At 33.6% G+C, this 26869-nt stretch overlaps 1 protein-coding gene and 5 non-coding genes across 8 annotated transcripts; all 6 read left to right on the top strand.

Moving 5' to 3' along the window:
• Positions 1–1947: 1947 nt before the first annotated feature.
• LOC135617638 (uncharacterized) lies at positions 1948–8964 on the top strand. Of its 3 annotated transcripts, XM_065118070.1 has the most exons (6): positions 1948–2281; positions 2374–2538; positions 3196–3562; positions 4222–4372; positions 4493–5440; positions 5973–8964. In XM_065118070.1, exons 3-6 carry the CDS (start codon positions 3411–3413, stop codon positions 8622–8624), a joined length of 3903 nt encoding a protein of 1300 aa, XP_064974142.1. In that variant the 5' UTR covers positions 1948–2281; positions 2374–2538; positions 3196–3410; the 3' UTR covers positions 8625–8964. The 3 variants fall into 3 exon arrangements, with proteins under 3 accessions (XP_064974142.1, XP_064974140.1, XP_064974141.1); XM_065118068.1 differs by having other exon boundaries at positions 4222–5440; XM_065118069.1 differs by lacking the exon at positions 2374–2538 and having other exon boundaries at positions 4222–5440.
• Positions 8965–17009: 8045 nt separating this feature from the next.
• Positions 17010–17082, top strand: TRNAF-GAA (transfer RNA phenylalanine (anticodon GAA)). The gene has a single exon. It is a non-coding gene; the product is annotated as a tRNA-Phe (tRNA).
• A 904-nt stretch (positions 17083–17986) lies between these two features.
• On the top strand, positions 17987–18059 carry TRNAF-GAA (transfer RNA phenylalanine (anticodon GAA)). The gene has a single exon. It is a non-coding gene; the product is annotated as a tRNA-Phe (tRNA).
• A 1288-nt stretch (positions 18060–19347) lies between these two features.
• TRNAF-GAA (transfer RNA phenylalanine (anticodon GAA)) lies at positions 19348–19420 on the top strand. The gene has a single exon. It is a non-coding gene; the product is annotated as a tRNA-Phe (tRNA).
• Positions 19421–23653: 4233 nt separating this feature from the next.
• TRNAF-GAA (transfer RNA phenylalanine (anticodon GAA)) lies at positions 23654–23726 on the top strand. Its single transcript has one exon. It is a non-coding gene; the product is annotated as a tRNA-Phe (tRNA).
• Positions 23727–24624: 898 nt separating this feature from the next.
• TRNAF-GAA (transfer RNA phenylalanine (anticodon GAA)) lies at positions 24625–24697 on the top strand. The gene has a single exon. It is a non-coding gene; the product is annotated as a tRNA-Phe (tRNA).
• The last annotated feature ends 2172 nt before the right edge of the window (positions 24698–26869 follow it).

Here is a 26869-nt window from a genome sequence, read left to right as displayed (position 1 = left end):
CGGACTAATTACAGCAGTGTTTGCTGTTGCAGGGTCAGATCCACATCATGCCCCGTTCATCATCCGTCTCTCTCGGTGGAACAGCAGATGATGCTGTGCCTTGGTGCCGACTTGATTCGTGCTGTGATCGTTGCATCAAACACGGTTGCATGTTCCTATTGTTGGCATTCGCCACGTCACGAAGAGACGTGAGGCAGTGTCCAAGGTCGCCGTCTCCTACTGTTACCTCACGTGCATGGTGCATGCATGTACCGTTGGGGTTTCTTTCTGAGCCCCCCTCCCCACGAGTTGTTGTCGCTCCGTGGCGTACATCACACGCCCACATTAGTCAATCTAATATTAGATTAATCTTCTCGAGTTTGCATTAAATGGAGCCCAGGAGGGCCCCACTTGGAGGCACGGGGACGGTCCAAGTCAGGATGGCTTTGTAGTGGCGTTTCGTGTAAATATAAGCCAATTAGGAGGGCCTTTGTGGCGGCCATATTTTTCTTTATGACAGCTGAGGCGGTGGTACTTTGAACATATATCCGATAAAAAGGGAAGGGGAAGGGATGGGAATCCCCAAAACATTGGGCCCCACATGAATGAAGGTGGCATCTCCATTTCAACCCCATGATGCGGTGTGGCCCAAAGCAAAAAGGGGTTGGGATGAGCAATGCATGAGAAACTTGTTGTTCTGACATATGAATACATCATATTATTTACCTATGATCTGACACATGATTAACCAATACATAATCGATGGATCACAGTATTAATTATAAATTATTTTTTTTTATAATTAGTTATCCTTAATATTTCGAACTTTATATTTTTTAAAATTATATAAAATCTTTAATATTTTTAAATTTTAATCTTATAAAAATATCTTTTTAACAGATAGGAATCTCAATATAATTTTTAAGAGTGTAAGAATCGAATGATTAATTTCAAAAATATTAAATATATGCAAAAGTTACAGAATAGTTCTCCGGAGGAAATCTAATCTTGCTTGTTGAAAGCTTGAGATCAGCGAAGGAAAGCTGCCAAACCCTATAGTCAACCTGGCGTTTGTGCTGTATGAGAGTGCTTGACATCTTCCACCTTTTGTCTCAATGGAGATACAAAGCCACCTGATTCCTCTTCGACTCGCAGGCAAAGGCAAGAAAGTTTATTGTCCTCGGTATGTCTTCCAAGAAGGCAGTGCATGTGCCTTGCAAGCTATTACATCAATGTTTCTCCACTCTACCAGCATTCTAAATCCAGCTTCAATTTCAAATACTATCTAAAGTTAAGTTATGTGAATCAAATTGATCTGACTGCATCTTTAATCTAAAAAAAAAAATAATTTTATAAAATTATAAAGCACTAAAAAAAGTATAATCTGTAACATTTAGGAGGTTATGGTTTGATTCCTTAGTCTCGAAGGTAACACTCTAAAGAATAAAAATATCCTATTTATGCAAATAGGATAGTTTGGTCATTTCCCGGACATTCTAATAATCGATAAATTCTTACTAATTTCACCAACAAAGTAAGCATGACTGCAGGAGTGTATGCTACATTTCATACCAGACATTTCTGCAGTCCTAAAATATAAAGAAGAAACAGCATTCTAGAAAGATGTGGGATCTGCTAAGAAATTGGTGTGTGAATGGGTTGACCTGAGTCTTAACCTGCACAAATTAAGACCTTACATTCATAGTCTGTAATTTGTACAGAAATTTCCCACAAGTACTATAAAATTGAGAGGCCAACAGTTCTTTAGATCAGTAAAGTAATAGGTAAAGACACAGTAAATTAATACCTCACATTAATATCTCTCTCTAGAGTTCAAAATGTGAAGGCAGAGTTAAAAGCAAAATGAGGAGAGGATGACTGAGAGAAAAAAAAGAGAGGGTTAATAAAAAGGCCATGGACTCTGAAGTCTCTCGTAACGTTAGGATGCAGAGGATGGAGAGAGAGTGGGGACGGACAACAGGAATGCTAGTAGAGTAGGTATAGGAAAGGACAGCTCCTTGAAATCCCCATTTCCTTTGCTTCCTCTCTCTCTCTCTCTCTCTCTTAGTCGTTATACGAGACTGCTTTGGGTGGAGGACCGGATGCCTTGGATGTGCGAGTGGGTGGTGCTTTGTGATCTTCTATTTCTTCCTATCCATTAATTGTGAACATTGAAAGGGAGGAAGAAAGTCTCTCTCTACTGTCATCTCAGTTTCCATCTCTGCGGCTTCTTGGCACTCCACTCGCCCACCCAGCTCGACCCAGCTAGATCCGCTTAACATCCTTCGGTATCCATGAAAAGGTATGGCTTGCTGGTGAAAGCTGAGATGCGATGTCGTGCATTTTTTCTTCTGCTGTTAAAGGGCTGATTGTTGTTGCTCTCTAATCCCATAGGTATCTTCTGAGGATTCTCCGGTGTATGCTATTTCCTGCAATTTCTTTCAATCTCTCTCCCTTTCCTCGCTTTGTAATGGGTCGTATTTCCTCCGACTGAAGGGAGAGATCTAATATAGGAATCGTTTCTTCAGATTTACTGTTGCCATCCGTCAAAGATTTATGGTGAGCTTCTCATCTTTCTCGCATCGTTTTGCTTTCAATATCTGCTCCTCCGGATCTCTCATGTCATTCTGAGATCCATCAAAGAAACACCCTTGACGAGATCTGTGTGAAATCCCGTCCCTCTCTATTCTTCATACTTCTCCGTGAACTCCCTTATTACTTCTTTCGAAGTTTTTCTTCGCACACGAGGAGCTTCTCTTGAGCTTTTGCTTCTCCTTGTGGTTTGTGCTGGTGTATGACACCTGCTTGACTTGAAGAATACTTTCCCATCCCTGTTTATGTCCTCATCATTTCATGTGATGGGTCTTTGATAAAGTCTCGTTTCCTCCTCCATCCTTCTCCTCTGCCTGATTCGATCGTGTTGATTCTGCTGCACAGCTTTTTGAAGGGCTTTTATGTGTTCACTTCTTTCATCACATAAAATGACACTTGTGTAAGTTCCAACTTTCATTTGACCTTGGATTCCTCTGTGTATAGGAGGCCTTTATGTAGCCTGATCTAACTTCGCTGATTTCAAACCCATGAATCTGGTCTCATGTGTACATGAAATAATGGTCCACAAGTCTCCATCTTGTACTGTGGGTTCATATTTTCTTCACTTATAAGTTCATGTCTTTCCTCTTAGCTTGATTGATATCTATTCCTATCGTTTTGCAGGCATCAAATTAGTTGAAGAGAGGATAAAAAGGGTGGTCGGTCTCCTGTTGTGTGTTAATTCTCCCTTTTTTCCTTTGAGGGGTTATTTGGGAGCTGAAACCCTTTGTTATGCTGGAGACTACGCCTAAGCATAGGAGAAGACCCTGTGGCAGTACAGCTTTTGGGAGAGTACTCCTGCTGAAAGATCCGGAGACAATTGAGAGGCCCTTCTTCAGATGTTATCCACTGAGAACCCTCCAGACCCTGCATGTTCCTCCAAGCTTTCAGCAGTGAGAACTAATGCGAGATCTTCTTACACAAGCCTTCCCTCCCAAGAGGAAGATCCTGTAGTCCTCGAAGAGAGAACAGCCCCCAATTTCTCTATCAGGTAAAATTGCTTTCTGCGAAGATGTTGTTGGTGTTTCATACCCTTCTTTCTTCATAGAAACACTCCTCTTAATACTTCAATTACAAACATCATTTGTGTTTCTTAAGTTGTGAATTAGCTCTTTTCCATATTGTTCTTTCTTTGGAAGTTGCTTTTGGTGGGCATGTAAATTGTTCTGCTTTATTCGTTCGGCCTCTGGAGATTTATCAAGCGTATGATTATTGGATTCTCTTTTGTGATCTCTTAACTCTCTAAAATGTGTTTTAAACAGTGAAATGCTATCTGAATTTGAGGATGACAACGCTTATAATTTTTTATTCATAATACAGTTTGTCTATGATGTGGGCTAAACATGTCATGATATCTGATGAAAAAGCTATCCTTTTTTTGTTACGAGTGACCCATATTGAACATGCATAACTTGTGAGCTCTGTGCCTAATTCCTTGATTACAAGGAAGCTAAACAGCGGGGTTAGGATTTGTATATTAGAATAAGTTCATCGAGAAGCTTTGTCAACAAGAACAGGTCTCATTCTCATTATTTGGTCTGCTTGTGCTTCATTCTGAAACATGAAATTTAGAATTCTGATTGCTTCTCAGTCATGGAAATTTGTGACTTAGGAGAAAAATATTAAGTTTATCTGATGTGATTGATTCAGAGATTATGTTTTTACATCACGGAGCAAAGGGATTGAAGCTTCTTGGCCATTTGCACCACAGTTCTTGCAACTTTGCTTGAAGCATGGCGTCAATGATCTATTGCCACCCTTTGAACACCCTGATATAGTGAGAACCCAGAGTATTGGCGAGGTAGAAGAATCTGTCCAATCTGCTGCATGTTCAAAGCCTGAAAAACTTGCAATACATTCTTATGTTCTTGAGCCTACAGATCCTGTTCCTTCTGACGGAGAGCTTGTTACCATCCAGCAGGAGTCGGTCTCGACCTTACAGGAACTGGTTTTAGACTGTCTGGATCCAACTATACATTCGTCACCTAAAGATGCGAAGTCTACATTTTATGAAGGATTTAAAGCGAATAAACTGAGCCATAGTGATGTCGGAATTGCCTTGACAGCAAGAACATCTCAACAAGCCGAAGTGATTTCAAGTCAGATCGACATCCTTCCTTGTTCAATATCTCAAAGTGGAAATTCTGTCAAAACACAGTTTCAGCCAGAGTTTAGTGATCCTAGCCATAACCTTGAAAAGTTTGGTGAACCTTTGGAAAAGAACAGGTTGGTACCCCAATTGGGTACCATTTTGGAGACTAGCCAGGCAGACCACCTTGTAAATAATCCTGGCATGATTATGCATCCTATGGCTTCAAAGGTTTGCCCTGTTTGTAAGACATTTTCTTTCACTTCAATCACCACTTTGAATGCTCACATAGACCAGTGTCTCTCGATGGGGTCTAATTGTAAGGAGGTGGTGAATCATGTTGCCAAATATACAGTAAAGCCGAGGAAGAAGAGGTTGATGGTGGATATCTATGCCACTGCTCCCTGCTGTACTCTTGAGGATCTTGATAAAAGGAATGGTACAAACTGGGCTTCTGAATTGGCTCTAATAGCAGCACCAATTAACAAGGTTGGTACTCACAGCAAAAGAACAGAGGTGTCACCAACTAATTCTACACATGATGGAAATGGAACAGTTCATGTTGATTCATGTGGTGGAAAACTTAGTGTTTTATCTATGTTTAATGAACAAACATTATCAAGCGAGAACTTTGAGCTGAGGAATCATGCAAAGGAGTCAAAGGAAAGCATGGGATTTTTGGCCAGCAAGAAAAATAATTTTGCACCAGAGCACTTGAAAAGTATGAATTCAGAGGCACAAAAAGAGCAATTGATCTCATTCGATATGTTGCCGAAACAGGTATGTGTTTTCTCCATGGAGAAATATCTGTTGCATTTAAGTTCTTGTATCAGCACTTGCCATTGTTCATGTTTTTTATCAGCAAAAGAAAAGAAAAGAAAAACTATGTCACTAAATTCTGAAGAATCTCGGATATATGAAGTTCTATATCTTTATCATGGTAAACAATTTTTCACATGATCAAATTATAGATCTATTAAACTCTGAGGCAACATCAATCCAGTGTAATTTCAAAACCATCTAATTCAGTGGTCTTTAGTATTGCTCAAGGCACTCTTTTGATTTATTTGGAGTTGCAAATGATGTGCATTTTATGTAGCAACAAGTAATTACTTGCTATAAATTTAGCGTGCTTTTCTAGAACTGATATAAGATCTTGTTCACACTTACTTTTCCTGTCTAACAAGTTATAAATATCGTAAGCTTAATCTGTCTATGATTTTGCGTACAAAATATGATTTTTTGTTAATCCTGAATTCCATGTCGTAGCCATATTGCAATTTGATAGCGTGAGTTCTATGATGATAATCAGATTCAAGCTGCAGCTGAAAAAGATTGCAGAACAGAGAGTCATCAAAAGAATGCCAAATCCCCATCTCATGTATCAGATTCAAGAGTCCATGACAAGAGCATTGCATCTGCAACTATAAAACAGTGGGCACGCTCTAGGCGCTCAGATATCCTGCAAAAACGGACCAGAAAAGGCAACTGTAGTAAATTGGATGATATGATACCCATTACTAGGAGCACGCAGATCACCAGTGTCCAACCAGATTCGGGCAGATCTACTGATATGAAAACACAGCCCCTGAAACTCCCTAGGTTGTCTGAAAACATGACTGGTTCTCCAAAGACAAATAGAGTTGGTTTCCTGCATAATGCAGTCTGCAGCATGGATGAAAGGAAGAGAGAGTCACCAGAGCTGCCTTCCTCAAGTTCCAGATGGCCTTCCAAAGGTGCTGGTTCAGCAAATGGACTTATCTTGAAATTATCAAGATCGTCGGGTCACTTCACATGTTCATCAATAATGAAATCAAAAGAGACTAACACTGGGACTCAAGAACACTTTGATAACACTTCTAAAAGGAAAATGGTTATTTCGAAGAGCTGTTCAATGCTGAGGGACCGAAGAAGTCCAACTTTAAAGAAGAATGTCATGGTTAAGAGACCATTTTGTTTGGAAGCAAGGAAAGTCAGGGCAATTGAGAAACAATCTATTTTCAAAAAGTTTCATAAGCACAGAACTATTTTGAGGACTGGTCAGAAAGGACTCCCACAATCTAACAATGCAGGAGTGTGTAGTCCTACTGATAATACTCACCTTCTCAGAAAAAAGGTAAAAAGGACGCTGAGATCTCATCAATCTTATACGCCAGGGAGTATTACAAAGATCGGAGAAGGAGAGGTCATGAATGAAGTGTTGCCAAGCAGAGAAAATATTAGAGAATATTCAAGCATAATGGAACAGCAGGTAAATAATAGTTTAGAAAACACGACTTCAGGAGCTCAAAGTCTTGATACTGAAATTGAAACTTCAGGAACGCAAGTAGCGATCGTTGACTCTGGAGATTATGTGACTAAAACTTGTGTGGAAGAAGCTGTTTGTGATCCTACTGCTTATGACAATGTGAACTCAGAAAAGACCGAACCACGTTTGAGTACCCAATCACATTCTTGTTCATGTGAAGAAGATGTACAGCCTATATCTGAAAGTGAAGCCGGTGCAGAACAACCGAAGCAAATATGCGATGATCAGCAGAAGTTTCTTGGCAATGGATCCTCCAATGAAATTGGAAACCAAGAGATTCCAATGGCCGATGTCCGAGGGACAAAAGATTCTTGTGCAATTCAGCCTAAAGAATGCCACACTGATTCTAGTTCAGTTCAAGAATCTAGTGATTGTTTGACAAGTCATGGTGATGTGGACCTCGAACTCGCTGAAAAGGGCTCATCTATAAACTCTGTTAGAATAGCAGCAAGTCATATCGAGAATTTGGATAGCAAAGGGGAACCATCCGGATCATCTGTTTCAACTGTTTCAGCTGTCTCTTTACCATCACCGACGGATTCCAAATCTCAAAACTTCGAGACAGAACCAACGTCCAGAGCCATTAGTGACCAAGATAATCTACATTTTGCAATTCCATCTGCAGGAAGGGCTGAAGCAACTCGATATTTAAACATGGAGAAGAGAAAACAAGAAAAAAGGGGAAGTGTGCCAGATAAAGAACCTGATCGGTGTTTGGATGATAAGTGTTTCTTCTACTCATGTAAGGAGAGTCTTAGCAGAGATTCCGAAATATGCTTAGAAAATAGCATTGCCAGGACTACCAAGTTGAAGTGTGTACCCAACTTGTGCATCGGCCCCAGAAATTCTTCCTCTTTCAGTATCTACGAAAATCATACAAGCAATGCAGTGGTGAACTCAAAAACTGGACCGCCTAATCAGTTCGCTTCCGCGAAGAGTTCACTAGATCCAACTTGTGACAGTACATTGCCTCAGACTCAATCTGTTTCCAGTCCTACACTAAGATTGATGGGTAAAAACTTAGTGGTGATGAATCATAAAGACCTTGTGCAACCTCAAACTACTGCATTGGATTGCACACAACAGGTGAATCTTCATAGAAATGGATGTACTTCCACCAACAATCGCTTGAAGCAGGAGAATTTTCTATACCAGCACGGTCAGCTTTCAAGTGGGTCTCCATCCTTTGGCCCAGCTTTACTAATGAGCGATCACCACATGTCCCTAAATTTACATGTCACCCCGGTCAGTGGCTTTGCATGGACTCCACTGCAGAATGGTTATCCAGCAAAACCTGATCAACAGACTCAGCAGAGGAACTCACATAAAAAGCTCAAGTCATCTCATAGTATAATGGACAAGGTGATTGTGATCGATGACTCTCCGAAGCATCAGACTGATGCAGAAGTCTCCTTATCAGCTTCAGCAAGCACTCTGCCTCTGACTCCATCAGAGAGACCAGTCACCTGTTATCCACTACAACAACAAATTAGAGATTATCCGAGACCGTTGCTTCCCAATGTATATTCAAGTGCCAATTCCAGTTTCATGAATCAAGGAATCGAGAAGGGTCCTTTCATGTCAAGCCCCACCTTGTTCCAGTTTCCTATAGCTCAAAGGGGACCTTCGATGTGTTACGAGCGGACCCTGCATTAATCCTACTGTTTAATATATGCATAAACAGGTTTTCACCTCAACTTTCAGGATGCAGTTATCTTCATTGTCTGTGGAGGCCAAGCAACCTCCAAGAATTGCCGCCTGATACAGCAAGAAGGCGACAACCCGATCAAAGGAATCAAGCTGGGGAAAAGTTTGTGATCAGAGTTCCAAAATAGATCAGCATGTACTTAATTTGCTATTCTGAAGCTCCAATAGGCAGAAAAGCAGAAGAGTTTCCTTTCTTTACAGTTGCAGTGCATCAACTTTTATACAAATTGTGAATAATCATGCACCAACTTGTTCTTCTAATGAGGACTACAGGTTTGTTTGGACTGTATATATTTTGGCTACTTGAATCACTAACTTTTGCTCATTGGGGAAAAGAAAAGGAACAAAAAAACTGGCTGGTCATTCACTTGGTTATTTTCTTTTGTAATTATGAAAAAAATATTGGTATTTTATATAATGAAAAATGTTATAAACAATTGAAACTATTAGGATAAGTAAGATTATGTCAAATTGCATATGCAATATCATGAGCAAATTATTAATTTCTTCATGTTAAATTTTATTAGAATTGTGGGGGTCTTACCTATCTTATTTCTATATATGAATTTGTTTACTATGTTATTTGCATGCTTATTGACAATATTTTGAGTATATATATCAATTAATTAAATGTATGATTTATGATTACATGTGGATGATAAGAAATTAAAAAAATTGACATTCGACTATATAATTTATTATGACATAAAAATAAAAAGACTATTGTCCTGATATCATTGAGAAGAATATGTTAATTTATAATAGGTTTTCTACCAATGAAAACTTGATCATTTGAAAGATATTCAATGTGATAATAATAAACTGATTGATCGACCAAGGAGTATATTGAAAAATAAAAAAAATACAATAATGCATAAATGAAGTTTAACTCCGATCTTTATCTTATGGTGAATTTTAATTGCTTATGGTGAATTTTAATTACTCTTATGTAGTGGTGAATAAAGGGTTTTTAACTCTAAAAAAGACTTGAAGTAAAATTTTATGTGAGATGTGATAATCTCTATATAACAATAGATAGGGAATTGGACAATCTCTAAAAGTTGTTATGAAAAATTAAAATTTATGAATGATCATTAATGCATAACATCAAGACTAATTATATGTATGATGTGCAATAGTAGAAATCTGAATAGAAAAACATAATTCAAGACCTAATTTACTTAGTTTCCTTCAGATGAAAATTATTTACACTAAGTGAAGTTCAAATTTTATAAAGTACTTCATATGCATAATATAAGCATTGAGCAATCACTTTCTTATTTTTTTTATTAATTATTTTAATTTTAATGTATGAAAATTTTAAATTTTATGGGGATTGTTGGAGTTAATTTTTAAACCAAAATTTTTTAAAATTATTTTTTTTTGTGTTTACATGATTAAAGGACATGTCTTTGGAAATATAACATTTTAGGATAACTTTTAAAGTACTTTTAAGTTAGTCCAAAACAATCCTAATCTACTGAATTAAGAAATAACTAAATAATTTCTCCCCTTTTATATTTCTTCCTCAATTGTATCTGTTGGTTAGTTAAATTATTTTAGGAGGAATAATAACGATTGAATCTCACGATATAAATCTCAAATTAATATTTCACCTTAAGAAAATGTCTCTCGATTAATTCAAGAGTACCTTAGTACTGTATCGATCGCTTGTGATTTTCATTTCGATGTTTTATCTCCACATTGATATCTTTCTTCTTGTTTGACTCCTTCACACATTAATCTGGTCGCATAATACTAGATTATCAGGTCATTAATCTCATGTATTGACTAACTTTCGACACAAACATTATTCAGGAAAATCTTTTTTTATTATATTTATTTTTATTAGTTGTATAACCTATCTCAAAAGAGAGTATTAGTAATATTGTTATGTACTTTAAATAAAATAGATAATTTAGCTTGGATAGCTTAGTTAGGAAATTATCATATTGAAGATCTAAAGGTCGCGTGTTCGATCTACGTTTATTGCATTTTTGCTATTGATGTCACGAATATATGCCTTTTACGTGAATTGTATTATAGCACAATTCTATTTTTATGTTTTGCCCCTTTCATCAAAGGCTTACCCTCGTAAGTTTTCTTTTATCTTTATTAGTTATATCGGTTCATCTAATACCCACCAGCCATGAAATAATTGAGAGAGTAAGAAAGAGATAAAAAATCTTCATATTGTTTTCTCTTTTGTCACTTATTTGATCTATGCAAAATCATTTCAAAACTTATATCGTCTTATGCAACAAAAGAATCGAGTTAGAAAAATCTGATACTGTTCTCTCTTATAGGTACTTCAAGAGTACCTTAGTAGCACATCGATCGCTCGTGATTTTCGTTTCGAAGTTTTATCTCCATATTGACATCTTCTTTCGTGTTTGACTCCTTCACACATTAATCTAGTCGCATGATACTCGATTATCAAGTCATTAATCTCATGTATCGATTAACTTTAGACATTAACATTATTGAGTAAAAATCTTATTTTATTTTATTTATCTATATTCGTTGTATAACTTATATTAAAAGAGTGTATTAGTTATATTGTTCTATACTTTAAATAAAAATGATTCCCTTGCGTGGATAGCTCAGTTGGGAGAGCGTCAGACTGAAGATCTGAAGGTCGCGTATTTGATCCACGCTCACCACATTTTTACTATCGATGTCACAAATACATGCCCTTTATGTGAAATGTATTATAGAAGAATAATGTCAATAGGTTTAATGAAGTATGTTAAGTTATGCCCCTATTTATCAAAGGCTTTCCCTCTTAATTTTTCTTTTCACTTTATCGGTTCATCTAATACCCCCCAGCCATGTAATAATTGAGAGAGTAAGAAAGGGATAAAAAATCTTCACATTGTTTTCTCCCTTCTCACATCTCTGAAAAATCATTTCAAAACTTATATCGTCTTATGCAACAAAAGAACTGAGTTTGAAAAATGTGATACTGTTCTCTCGTACATCGATAATTCAATAGTACCTTAGTAGTACATCGATCGCTCGTGATTTTCATTTCGATGTTTTATCTCCACATTGACATCTTTCTTCTTGTTTGACTCCTTCACACATTAATCTGGTCGCATCATACTCGATTATCAGGTCATTAATCTCATGTATCGACTAACTTTCGAAACAAATATTATTCAGGAAAATCTTTTTTTAATAAATTTATCTTTATTAGTTGTATAACCAACCTCAAAAGAGAGTATTAGTAATATTGTTATGTACTTTAAATAAAATGGATAATCTAGCTTGGATAGCTTAGTTGGGAAATTATCAGACTAAAGATCTTAAGGTCGTGTGTTTGATCTACGCTTATTGCATTTTTGCTATTGATGTCACGAATACATGCCTTTTACATGAATTGTATTATAGCACAATTCTATCTTTATGTTTTGTCCCTTTTCATCAAAGGCTTTACCTATTAATTTTTCTTTTATCTTTATTAGTTATATTGGTTCATCTAAAACACTCCAGCCATGGAATAATTGAGAGAGTAAGAAAGGGATAAAAAATCTTCACATTGTTTTCTCTCTTGTCACTTTTCTCTCTTGTCAATTTGTTGTATAACTTATCTTAAAAGAGTGTATTAGTTATATTGTTCTGTATTTTAAATAAAAATAATTTGTTTGTGGGGATAGCTTAGTTGGGAAAGCGTTAGTTTGAAGATCTGAAGGTCGCGTGTTCGATCCATGCTCATCGTATTATTGCTATCGATGTCACAAATACATGCCCTTATACCGTCTTAAGCAACAAGAAATTTTTTTTTTTATTATATTTATCTTTATTAGTTGTATAACCTACCTCAAAAGAGAGTATTAGTAATATTGTTATGTACTTGAAATAAAATGGATAATCTAGCTTGGATAGCATAGTTGGGAAATTATCAGATTAAAAATTTAAAGGTCGTGTGTTTGATCTACGATTATTGTATTTTTGCTATTAATGTCACGAATACATGCCTTTTACATGAATTGTATTATAGCACAATTCTATCTTTATGTGTTGCCCCTTTTCATCAAAGGCTTTACCTCTGAATTTTTTATTTATTTTTATTAGTTATATCGGTTCATCTAATACCCACCGGCCATGGAATAATTGAGAGAATAAGAAAGGGATCAAAAATCTTCACATTGTTTTCTCTCTTGTCACTTATTTGATCTCTGCAAAATCATTTCAAAACTTATACCGTCTTATGCAAAAAAAAAATCGAGTTAGAAAAATATGATACTGTTCTCTCTTATAGGTACTTCAATAGTACCTTAGAGGTACATCGATCGCTCGTGATTTTCGTTTTGAAGTTTTATCTCCACATTGACATCTTCTTTCGTGTCTGACTCCTACATACATTAATCTAGTCGCATGATACTCGATTATCAAGTTATTAATCTCTTGTATCGACTGACTTTAGACACTATCATTATTGAGTAAAAATATTTTTTATTTTTATTTATCTATATTTGTTGTATAACTTATCTTAAAAGCGTGTATTAGTTATATTGTTCTGTACTTTAATTAAAAATGATTGCCTTGCGGGGATAGCTCAGTTGGGAGAGCGTAAGATCTGAAGGTCGCGTGTTCGATCCATGCTCATCGCATTTTAGTTTGAAAAATATGATACCGTTCTCTCATTGATCTTCATATTAATCTGGTCGCATCATACTCGATTATCAGGTCATTAATCTTATGTATCGACTAACTTTTGACACAAATATTATTCAAGAAAATCTTTTTTTATTATATTTATCTTTATTAGTTGTATAACCTACCTCAAAAGAGAGTATTAGTAATATTGTTATGTACTTGAAATAAAATGGATAATCTAGCTTGGATAGCATAGTTGGGAAATTATCAGATTGAAAAAATCTAAAGGTCGTGTGTTTGATCTACGCTTATTGCATTATTGCTATTGATGTCACGAATACATGCCTTTTACATAAATTGTATTATAGCACAATTCTATCTTTATGTGTTGCCCCTTTTCATCAAAGGTTTTACCTCTGAATTTTTTATTTATCTTTATTAGTTATATCGGTTCATCTAATACCCACCAGCCATGGAATAATTGAGAGAGTAAGAAAGGGATCAAAAATCTTCACATTGTTTTCTCTCTTGTCACTTATTTGATCTCTGCAAAATCATTTCAAAACTTATACCGTCTTATTGAAAAAAAGAATCGAGTTAGAAAAATATGATACTGTTCTCTCTTATAGGTACTTGAAGAGTACCTTAGAGGTACATCGATCGTTCGTGATTTTCGTTTTGAAGTTTTATCTCCACATTGACATCTTCTTTCGTGTCTTACTCCTACATACATTAATCTAGTTGCATGATACTCAATTATCAAGTTATTAGTCTCTTGTATCGACTGACTTTAGACACTATCATTATTGAGTAAAAATATTTGTTTATTTTATTTATCTATATTTGTTGTATAACTTATCTTAAAAGAGTGTATTAGTTATATTGTTCTGTACTTTAATTAAAAATAATTCCCTCACATTAATCTGGTCGCATCATACTCGATTATCAGGTCATTAATCTCATGTATCGACTAACTTTTGACACAAATATTATTCAAGAAAATCTTTTTTTTATTATATTTATCTTTATTAGTTGTATAACCTACCTCAAAAGAGAGTATTAGTAATATTGTTATGTACTTGAAATAAAATGGATAATCTAGCTTGGATAGCATAGTTGGGAAATTATCAGATTGAAAATCTAAAGGTCGTGTGTTTGATCTACGCTTATTGCATTTGTGCTATTGATGTCACGAATACATGCCGTTTACATGAATTGTATTATAGCACAATTCTATCTTTATGTGTTGCCCCTTATCATCAAAGGCTTTACCTCAGAATTTTTCATTTATCTTTATTACTTATATCGGTTCATCTAATACCCACCGGCCATGGAATAATTGAGAGAGTAAGAAAGGGATCAAAAATCTTCACATTGTTTTCTCTCGTCACTTATTTGATCTTTGCAAAATCATTTCAAAACTTATACCGTCTTATGCAAAAAAAGAATCGAGTTAGAAAAATATGATACTGTTCTTTCTTATAGGTACTTCAAGAGTACCTCAGAGGTACATCGATCGCTCGTGATTTTCGTTTTGAAGTTTTATCTCCACATTGACATCTTCTTTCGTGTCTGACTCTTACATATATTAATCTAGTCACATGATACTCGATTATCAAGTTATTAATCTCTTGTATCGACTGACTTTAGACACTATCATTATTGAGTAAAAATATTTTTTTATTTTATTTATCTATATTTGTTGTGTAACTTATCTTAAAAGAGCTTATTAGTTATATTATTCTGTACTTTAATTAAAAATAATAACCTTGCTGGGATAGCTCAGTTGGGAGAGCGTCAGACTGAAGATCTGAAGGTCGCATGTTTGATCCACGCTCACCGCATTTTAGTTTGAAAAATATTATACTATTCTCTCATACATTGATCTTCACATTAATCTGGTCACATCATACTCGATTATCCGGTCATTAATCTCATGTATCGACTAACTTTTGACACAAATATTATTCAAGAAAATCTTTTTTTATTATATTTTTCTTTATTAGTTGTATAACCTACCTCAAAAGAGAGTATTAGTAATATTGTTATGTACTTGAAATAAAATGGATAATCTAGCTTGGATAGCATAGTTGGGAAATTATCAGATTGAAAATCTAAAGGTCGTGTGTTTGATCTACGCTTATTGCATTTTTGCTATTGATGTCACGAATACATGCCTTTTACATGAATTGTATTATAGCACAATTCTATCTTTATGTGTTGCCCCTTTTCATCAAAGGCTTTACCTCTGAATTTTTCATTTATCTTTATTAGTTATATCGGTTTATCTAATACCCACTGGCCATGGAATAATTGAGAGAGTAAGAAAGGGATCAAAAATCTTCACATTGTTTTCTCTCGTCACTTATTTGATCTCTGCAAAATCATTTCAAAACTTATACCGTCTTATGCAAAAAAAGAATCGATTTAGAAAAATATGATACTATTCTCTCTTATATGTACTTCAAGAGTACCTTAGAGGTACATCGATCACTCGTGATTTTCGTTTTGAAGTTTTATCTCCACATTGACATCTTCTTTCGTGTCTGACTCCTACATACATTAATCTAGTCGCATGATACTCGATTATCAAGTTATTAATCTCTTGTATCGACTGACTTTAGACACTATCATTATTGAGTAAAAATATTTTTTAATTTTATTTATCTATATTTGTTGTATAACTTATCTTAAAAGAGTGTATTATTTATATTATTTTGTACTTTAATTAAAAATAATTTCCTTGCGGGGATAGCTCAGTTGGGAGAGCGTCAGACTGAAGATTTGAAGGTCGCGTGTTCGATCCATGCTCACTGCATTTTAGTTGCATTTTAGTTTGAAAAATATGATACTGTTCTCTCATACATTGATCTTCACATTAATCTGGTCGCATCATACTCGATTATCAGGTCATTATTCTCATGTATCGACTACTTTTTGACACAAATATTATTCAAAAAAATCTTTTTTTATTATATTTATCTTTATTAGTTGTATAACCTACCTCAAAAGAGAGTATTAGTAATATTGTTATGTACTTGAAATAAAATGGATAATCTAGCTTGGATAGCATAGTTGGGAAATTATCAGATTGAAAATATAAAGGTCGTGTGTTTGATCTACGATTATTGCATTTTTGCTATTAATGTCACGAATACATGCCTTTTACATGAATTGTATTATAGCACAATTCTATCTTTATGTGTTGCCCTTTTCATCAAAGGCTTTACCTCTGAATTTTTCATTTATCTTTATTAGTTATATCGGTTCATCTAATACCCACCGGCCATGGAATAATTGAGAGAGTAAGAAAGGGATCAAAAATCTTCACATTGTTTTCTCTCTTGTCACTTATTTGATCTCTGCAAAATCATTTCAAAACTTATACCGTCTTATGCAAAAAAAGGAATCGAGTTAGAAAAATATGATACTGGTCTCTCTTATAGGTACTTCAAGAGTACCTTAGAGGTACATCGATCGCTCGTGATTTTCGTTTTGAAGTTTTATCTCCACATTGACATCTTCTTTCGTGTCTTACTCCTACATACATTAATCTAGTTGCATGATATTCAATTATCAAGTCATTAATCTCTTGTATCGACTGACTTTAGACACTATCATTATTGAGTAAAAATATTTTTTTATTTTATTTATCTATATTTGTTGTATAACTTATCTTAAAAGAGTGTATTATTTATATTATTCTATACTTTAATTAAAAATGATTACCTTGCGGGGATAGCTCAGTTGGGAGAGCGTCAGACTGAAGATCTGAAGGTCGCGTGTTCGATCCACGCTCACCGCATTTTAGTTTGAAAAATATGATACTGTTCTCTCATACATTGATCTTCACATTAATCTGGTCGCATCATACTCGATTATCAGGTCATTAATCTCATGTATCGACTAACTTTTGACACAAATATTATTCAAGAAAATCTTTTTTTTATTATATTTATCTTTATTAGTTGTATAACCTACCTCAAAAGAGAGTATTAGTAATATTGTTATGTACTTGAAATAAAATGGATAATCTAGCTTGGATAGCATAGTTGGGAAATTATCAGATTGAAAATCTAAAGGTCGTGTGTTTGATCTACGATTATTGCATTTTTGCTATTAATGTCACGAATACATGCCTTTTACATGAATTGTATTATAGCACAATTCTATCTTTATGTGTTGCCCCTTTTCATGAAAGGCTTTACCTCTGAATTTTTCATTTATCTTTATTAGTTATATCGGTTCATCTAATACCCACCGGCCATGGAATAATTGAGAGAGTAAGAAAGGGATCAAAAATCTTCACATTGTTTTCTCTCTTGTCACTTATTTGATCTCTGCAAAATCATTTCAAAACTTATACCGTCTTATGCAAAAAAAGAATCGAGTTAGAAAAATATGATACTGTTCTCTCTTATAGGTACTTCAAGAGTACCTTAGAGGTACATCGATCGCTCGTGATTTTCGTTTTGAAGTTTTATCTCCACATTGACATCTTCTTTCGTGTCTGACTCTTACATATATTAATCTAGTCGCATGATACTCGATTATCAAGTTATTAATCTCTTGTATCGACTGACTTTAGACACTATCATTATTGAGTAAAAATATTTTTTTATTTTATTTATCTATATTTGTTGTATAACTTATCTTAAAAAAGTGTATTAGTTATATTGTTCTGTACTTTAATTAAAAATGATTCCCTTGCGGGGATAGCTCAGTTGGGAGAGCGTCAGACTGAAGATCTGAAGGTCGCGTGTTCGATCCACGCTCACCGCATCTTCACATTAATCTAGTCGTATGATACTCGATTATCAAGTCATTAATCTCTTGTATAGACTAACTTTAGACTCTAATATTATTGAGTAAAAATATTTTTTTATTTTATTTATCTATATTTGTTGTATAGCTTATCTTAAAAGAGTGTATTAGTTATATTGTTCTGTATTTAAAAAAAAAATAATTCCCTTGCAGGGATAGCTCAGTTGGGAAAGCGTTAGACTGAAGATCTGAAGGTTGCGTGTTCGATCCATGTTTATCGTATTTTTGCTATCGATGTCAAAAATACATGCCCTTATATCGTCTTAAGCAACAAAAGAACCGAGTTTGAAAAATGTGATACTGTTCTCTCGTACATCGATCGCTCGTGATATTCATTTCGATGTTTTATCTCTACATTTACATCTTTCTTCTTGTTTGACTCCTTCACACATAAAACTGGTCACATCATACTCGATTATCATGTCATTAATCTCATGTATGGACTAACTTTCGACAAAAATATTATTCAGGAAAATCTTTTTTTTATTATATTTATCTTTATTAGTTGTATAACCTACCTCAAAAGAGAGTATTATTAATATTCTTATGTACTTGAAATAAAATGGATAATCTAGCTTGGATAGCATAGTTGGGAAATTATCAGACTGAATATCTAAAGGTCGTGTGTTTGATCTACGCTTATTGCATTTTTGCTATTGATGTAACGAATACATGCCTTTTACATGAATTGTATTATAGCACAATTCTATCTTTATGTGTTGCCCCTTTTCATCAAAGGCTTTACCTCTGAATTTTTCATTTATCTTTATTACTTATATCGGTTCATCTAATACCCACCAGCCATGGAATAATTGAGAGAGTAAGAAAGGGATCAAAAATCTTCACATTGTTTTCTCTCTTGTCACTTATTTGATCTCTACAAAATCATTTCAAAACTTATACCGTCTTATGCAAAAAAAGAATCGAGTTAGAAAAATCTGATACTGTTCTCTCTTATAGGTACTTCAAGAGTACCTTAAAGGTACATCGATCGCTCGTGATTTTCGTTTTGAAGTTTTATCTCCACATTGACATCTTCTTTCGTGTCTGACTCCTACATACATTAATCTAGTCGCATGATACTCGATTATCAAGTTATTAATCTCTTGTATCGACTGACTTTAGACACTATCATTATTGAGTAAAAATATTTTTTTATTTTATTTATCTATATTTGTTGTATAACTTATCTTAAAAGAGTGTATTAGCTATATTGTTCAATACTTTAATTAAAATGGAATCCTTTGCGGGGATAGCTCAGTTGGGAGAGCGTCAGACTGAAGATCTGAAGGTCGCGTGTTCGATCCACGCTCACCGCATTTTAGTTTGAAAAATATGATACTGTTCTCTCATACATTGATCTTCACATTAATCTGGTCGCATCATACTCGATTATCAGGTCATTAATCTCATGTATCGACTAACTTTTGACAAAAATATTATTCAAGAAAATCTTTTTTTATTATATTTTTCTTTATTAGTTGTATAACCTACCTCAAAAGATAGTATTACTAATATTGTTATGTACTTGAAATAAAATGGATAATCTAGCTTCGATAGCATAGTTGGGAAATTATCAGATTGAAAATCTAAAGGTCGTGTGTTTGATCTACGCTTATTGCATATTTGCTATTGATGTCACGAATACATGCCTTTTACATGAATTGTATTATAGCACAATTCTATCTTTATGTGTTGCCCCTTTTCATCAAAGGCTTTACCTCTGAATTTTTCATTTATCTTTATTAGTTATATCGGTTCATCTAATACCCACTGGCCATGGAATAATTGAGAGAGTAAGAAAAGGATCAAAAATCTTCACATTGTTTTCTCTCGTCACTTATTTGATCTCTGCAAAATCATTTCAAAACTTATACCGTCTTATGCAAAAAAAGAATCGAGTTAGAAAAATATGATACTGTTCTCTCTTATATGTACTTCAAGAGTACCTTAGAGGTACATCGATCACTCGTGATTTTCGTTTTGAAGTTTTATCTCCACATTGACATCTTCTTTCGTGTCTGACTCCTACATACATTAATCTAGTCGCAAGATACTCGATTATCAAGTTATTAATCTCTTGTATCGACTGACTTTAGACACTATCATTATTGAGTAAAAATATTTTTTAATTTTATTTATCTATATTTGTTGTATAACTTATCTTAAAAGAGTGTATTAGTTATATTGTTTTGCACTTTAATTAAAAATAATTTTCTTGCGAAGATAGCTCAGTTGGGAGAGCGTCAGACTGAAGATTTGAAGGTCGCGTGTTCGATCCATGCTCACTGCATTTTAGTTGTATTTTAGTTTGAAAAATATGATACTGTTCTCTCATACATTGATCTTCACATTAATCTGGTCGCATCATACTCGATTATCAGGTCATTAATCTCATGTATCGACTAATTTTTGACACAAATATTATTCAAGAAAATCTTTTTTTATTATATTTATCTTTATTAGTTGTATAACCTACCTCAAAAGAGAGTATTAGTAATATTGTTATGTACTTGAAATAAAATGGATAATCTAGCTTGGATATCATAGTTGGGAAATTATCAGATTGAAAATCTAAAGGTCGTGTGTTTGATCTACGATTATTGCATTTTTGCTATTAATGTCACGAATACATGCCGTTTACATGAATTGTATTATAGCACAATTCTATCTTTATGTGTTGCCCTTTTCATCAAAGGCTTTACCTCTGAATTTTTCATTTATCTTTATTAGTTATATCGGTTCATCTAATACCCACCGGCCATGGAATAATTGAGAGAGTAAGAAAGGGATCAAAAATCTTCACATTGTTTTCTCTCTTGTCACTTATTTGATCTCTGCAAAATCATTTCAAAACTTATACCGTCTTATGCAAAAAAAGAATCGAGTTAGAAAAATATGATACTGTTCTCTCTTATAGGTACTTCAAGAGTACCTTAGAGGTACATCGATCGCTCGTGATTTTCGTTTTGAAGTTTTATCTCCACATTGACATCTTCTTTCGTGTCTGACTCTTACATATATTAATCTAGTCGCATGATACTCGATTATCAAGTTATTAATCTCTTGTATCGACTGACTTTAGACACTATCATTATTGAGTAAAAATATTTTTTTATTTTATTTATCTATATTTGTTGTATAACTTATCTTAAAAAAGTGTATTAGTTATATTGTTCTGTGCTTTAATTAAAAATGATTCCCTTGCGGGGATAGCTCAGTTGGGAAAGCGTCAGACTGAAGATCTGAAGGTCGCGTGTTCGATCCATGCTCACCGCATCTTCACATTAATCTAGTCGTATGATACTCGATTATCAAGTCATTAATCTCTTGTATAGACTAACTTTAGACTCTAATATTATTGAGTAAAAATATTTTTTTATTTTATTTATCTATATTTGTTGTATAGCTTATCTTAAAAGAGTGTATTAGTTATATTGTTCTGTATTTAAAAAAAAAATAATTCCCTTGCAGGGATAGCTCAGTTGGGAAAGCGTTAGACTGAAGATCTGAAGGTTGCGTGTTCGATCCATGTTTATCGTATTTTTGCTATCGATGTCAAAAATACATGCCCTTATATCGTCTTAAGCAACAAAAGAACCGAGTTTGAAAAATGTGATACTGTTCTCTCGTACATCGATCGCTCGTGATATTCATTTCGATGTTTTATCTCCACATTGACATCTTTCTTCTTGTTTGACTCCTTCACACATAAAACTGGTCACATCATACTCGATTATCATGTCATTAATCTCATGTATGGACTAACTTTCGACAAAAATATTATTCAGGAAAATCTTTTTTTTATTATATTTATCTTTATTAGTTGTATAACCTACCTCAAAAGAGAGTATTATTAATATTCTTATGTACTTGAAATAAAATGGATAATCTAGCTTGGATAGCATAGTTGGGAAATTATCAGACTGAATATCTAAAGGTCGTGTGTTTGATCTACGCTTATTGCATTTTTGCTATTGATGTAACGAATACATGCCTTTTACATGAATTGTATTATAGCACAATTCTATCTTTATGTGTTGCCCCTTTTCATCAAAGGCTTTACCTCTGAATTTTTCATTTATCTTTATTACTTATATCGGTTCATCTAATACCCACTAGCCATGGAATAATTGAGAGAGTAAGAAAGGGATCAAAAATCTTCACATTGTTTTCTCTCTTGTCACTTATTTGATCTCTACAAAATCATTTCAAAACTTATACCGTCTTATGCAAAAAAAGAATCGAGTTAGAAAAATCTGATACTGTTCTCTCTTATAGGTACTTCAAGAGTACCTTAAAGGTACATCGATCGCTCGTGATTTTCGTTTTGAAGTTTTATCTCCACATTGACATCTTCTTTCATGTCTGACTCCTACATACATTAATCTAGTCGCATGATACTCGATTATCAAGTTATTAATCTCTTGTATCGACTGACTTTAGACACTATCATTATTGAGTAAAAATATTTTTTAATTTTATTTATCTATATTTGTTGTATAACTTATCTTAAAAGAGTGTATTAGTTATATTGTTTTGCACTTTAATTAAAAATAATTTTCTTACGGAGATAGCTCAGTTGGGAGAGCGACAGACTGAAGATTTGAAGGTCGCGTGTTCGATCCATGCTCACTGCATTTTAGTTGCATTTTAGTTTGAAAAATATGATACTGTTCTCTCATACATTGATCTTCACATTAATCTGGTCGCATCATACTCGATTATCAGGTCATTAATCTCATGTATCGACTAATTTTTGACACAAATATTATTCAAGAAAATCTTTTTTTATTATATTTATCTTTATTAGTTGTATAACCTACCTCAAAAGAGAGTATTAGTAATATTGTTATGTACTTGAAATAAAATGGATAATCTAGCTTGGATATCATAGTTGGGAAATTATCAGATTGAAAATCTAAAGGTCGTGTGTTTGATCTACGATTATTGCATTTTTGCTATTAATGTCACGAATACATGCCTTTTACATGAATTGTATTATAGCACAATTCTATCTTTATGTGTTGCCCTTTTCATCAAAGGCTTTACCTCTGAATTTTTCATTTATCTTTATTAGTTATATCGGTTCATCTAATACCCACCGGCCATGGAATAATTGAGAGAGTAAGAAAGGGATCAAAAATCTTCACATTGTTTTCTCTCTTGTCACTTATTTGATCTCTGCAAAATCATTTCAAAACTTATACCGTCTTATGCAAAAAAAGGAATCGAGTTAGAAAAATATGATACTGTTCTCTCTTATAGGTACTTCAAGAGTACCTTAGAGGTACATCGATCGCTCGTGATTTTCGTTTTGAAGTTATCTCCACATTGACATCTTCTTTCGTGTCTTACTCCTACATACATTAATCTAGTTGCATGATATTCAATTATCAAGTCATTAATCTCTTGTATCGACTGACTTTAGACACTATCATTATTGAGTAAAAATATTTTTTTATTTTATTTATCTATATTTGTTGTATAACTTATCTTAAAAAAGTGTATTAGTTATATTGTTCTATACTTTAATTAAAAATGATTACCTTGCGGGGATAGCTCAGTTGGGAGAGCGTCAGACTGAAGATCTGAAGGTCGCGTGTTCGATCCACGCTCACCGCATTTTAGTTTGAAAAATATGATACTGTTCTCTCATACATTGATCTTCACATTAATTTGGTCGCATCATACTCGATTATCAGGTCATTAATCTCATGTATCGACTAACTTTTGACACAAATATTATTCAAGAAAATCTTTTTTAATTATATTTATCTTTATTAGTTGTATAACCAACCTCAAAAGAGAATATTAGTAATATTGTTATGTACTTGAAATAAAATGGATAATCTAGCTTGGATAGCATAGTTGGGAAATTATCAGATTGAAAATCTAATGGTCTTTGATCTACGCTTATTGCATTTTTGCTATTGATGTCACGAATACATGCCGTTTACATGAATTATATTATAGCACAATTCTATCTTTATGTGTTGCCCCTTTTCATCAAAGGCTTTACCTCTGAATTTTTCATTTATCTTTATTAGTTATATCGGTTCATCTAATACCCACCGGCCATGGAATAATTGAGAGAGTAAGAAAGGGATCAAAAATCTTCACATTGTTTTCTCTCTTGTCACTTATTTGATCTCTGCAAAATCATTTCAAAACTTATACCGTCTTATGCAAAAGAAGAATCGAGTTAGAAAAATATGATACTGTTCTCTCTTATAGGTACTTCAAGAGTACCTTAGAGGTACATCGATCGCTCGTGATTTTTGTTTTGAAGTTTTATCTCCACATTGACATCTTCTTTCGTGTCTGACTCTTACATACATTAGTATAGTCGCATGATACTCGATTATCAAGTTATTAATCTCTTGTATCGACTGACTTTAGACACTATCATTATTGAGTAAAAATATTTTTTTATTTTATTTATCTATATTTGTTGTATAACTTATCTTAAAAGAGTGTATTAGTTATATTGTTCTGTAATTTAATTAAAAATTATTACCTTGCGGGGATAGCTCAGTTGGGAGAGCGTCAGACTGAAGATCTGAAGGTCGCGTGTTCGATCCACGCTCACCGCATTTTAGTTTGAAAAATATGATACTGTTCTCTCATACATTGATCTTCACATTAATCTGGTCGCATCATACTCGATTACCAGGTCATTAATCTCATGTATCGACTAACTTTTGACACAAATATTATTCAAGAAAATCTTTTTTTATTATATTTATCTTTATTAGTTGTATAACCTACCTCAAAAGAGAGTATTAGTAATATTGTTATGTACTTGAAATAAAATGGATAATCTAGCTTGGATAGCATAGTTGGGAAATTATCAGATTGAAAATCTAAAGGTCGTGTGTTTGATCTACGCTTATTGCATTTTTGCTATTGATGTCACGAATACATGCCTTTTCCATGAATTGTATTATAGCACAATTCTATGTTTATGTGTTGCCCCTTTTCATCAAAGGCTTTACCTCTGTATTTTTCATTTATCTTTATTACTTATATCGGTTCATCTAATACCCACCGGCCATGGAATAATTGAGAGAGTAAGAAAGGGATCAAAAATCTTCACATTGTTTTCTCTCTTGTCACTTATTTGATCTCTGCAAAATCATTTCAAAACTTATACCGTCTTATGCAAAAAAAGAATCGAGTTAGAAAAATCTGATACTGTTCTCTCTTATAGGTACTTCAAGAGTACCTTAGAGGTACATCGATCGCTCGTGATTTTCGTTTTGAAGTTTTATCTCAACATTGACATCTTCTTTCGTGTCTGACTCCTAAATACATTAATCTAGTCGCATGATACTCGATTATCAAGTTATTAATCTCTTGTATCGACTGACTTTAGACACTATCATTATTGAGTAAAAATATTTTTTTATTTTATTTATCTATATTTGTTGTATAACTTATCTTAAAAGAGTGTATTAGTTATATTGTTCTGTACTATAATTAAAACTGATTCCCTTGCGGGGATAGCTCAGTTGGGAGAGCGTTAGACTGAAGATCTGAAGGTCGTGTGTTCGATCCATGCTCACCGTATTTTAGTTTGAAAAATATGATACTGTTCTCTCATACATTGATCTTCACATTAATTTAGTCGTATGATACTCGATTATCAAGTCATTAATCTCTTGTATAGACTAAATTTAGACTCTAATATTATTGAGTAAAAATATTTTTTTATTTTATTTATCTATATTTGTTGTATAACTTATCTTAAAAGAGTGTATTAGTTATATTGTTCTGTACTTTAATTAAAAATAATTCTTTTGCGGGGATAGCTCAGTTGGGAGAGCGTCAGACTGAAGATTTAAAGGTCGCATGTTCGATCCACGCTCACCGCATTTTAGTTTGAAAAATATGATATTGTTCTCTCATACATTGATCTTCACATTAATCTAGTCGCATCATACTCGATTATCAGGTCATTAATCTCATGTATCGACTAACTTTTGACACAAATATTATTCAAGAAAATCTTTTTTTATTATATTTATCTTTATTAGTTGTATAACCTACCTCAAAAGAGAGTATTAGTAATATTGTTATGTACTTGAAATAAAATGGATAATCTAGCTTGGATAGCATAGTTGGGAATTTATCAGATTGAAAATCTAAAGGTCGTGTGTTTGATCTATGGTTATTGCATTTTTGCTATTGATGTCACGAATACATGCCTTTTACATGAATTGTATTATAGCACAATTCTATCTTTATGTGTTGCCCCTTTTCATCAAAGGCTTTCTCTCTCTATTTTTCATTTATCTTTATTACTTATATCGGTTCATCTAATACCCACCAGCTATGGAATAATTGAGAGAGTAAGAAAGGGATCAAAAATCTTCACATTGTTTTCTTTCTTGTCACTTATTTGATCTCTGCAAAATCATTTCAAAACTTATACCGTCTTATGCAAAAAAAGAATCGAGTTAGAAAAATCTGATACTGTTCTCTCTTATAGGTACTTCAAGAGTACCTTAGAAGTACATCGATCGCTCGTGATTTTCGTTTTGAAGTTTTATCTCCACTTTTACATCTTCTTTCGTGTCTGACTCCTTCACACATTAATCTAGTCGTATGATACTCGATTATCAAGTCATTAATCTCTTGTATCGACTAACTTTAGACACTATCATTATTGAGTAAAAATATTTTTTTATTTTATTTATCTATATTTGTTGTATAACTTATCTTAAAAGAGTGTATTAGTTATATTGTTCTGTCCTTTAACTAAA

Source organism: Musa acuminata, chromosome BXJ2-7, assembly GCF_036884655.1.
Source record: "Musa acuminata AAA Group cultivar baxijiao chromosome BXJ2-7, Cavendish_Baxijiao_AAA, whole genome shotgun sequence".
Classification (NCBI taxonomy): Eukaryota; Viridiplantae; Streptophyta; class Magnoliopsida; order Zingiberales; family Musaceae; genus Musa; species Musa acuminata.
The sequence above is the reverse complement of the archived record's forward strand: the minus strand, read 5'-3'. Positions and strand labels throughout refer to the sequence as shown.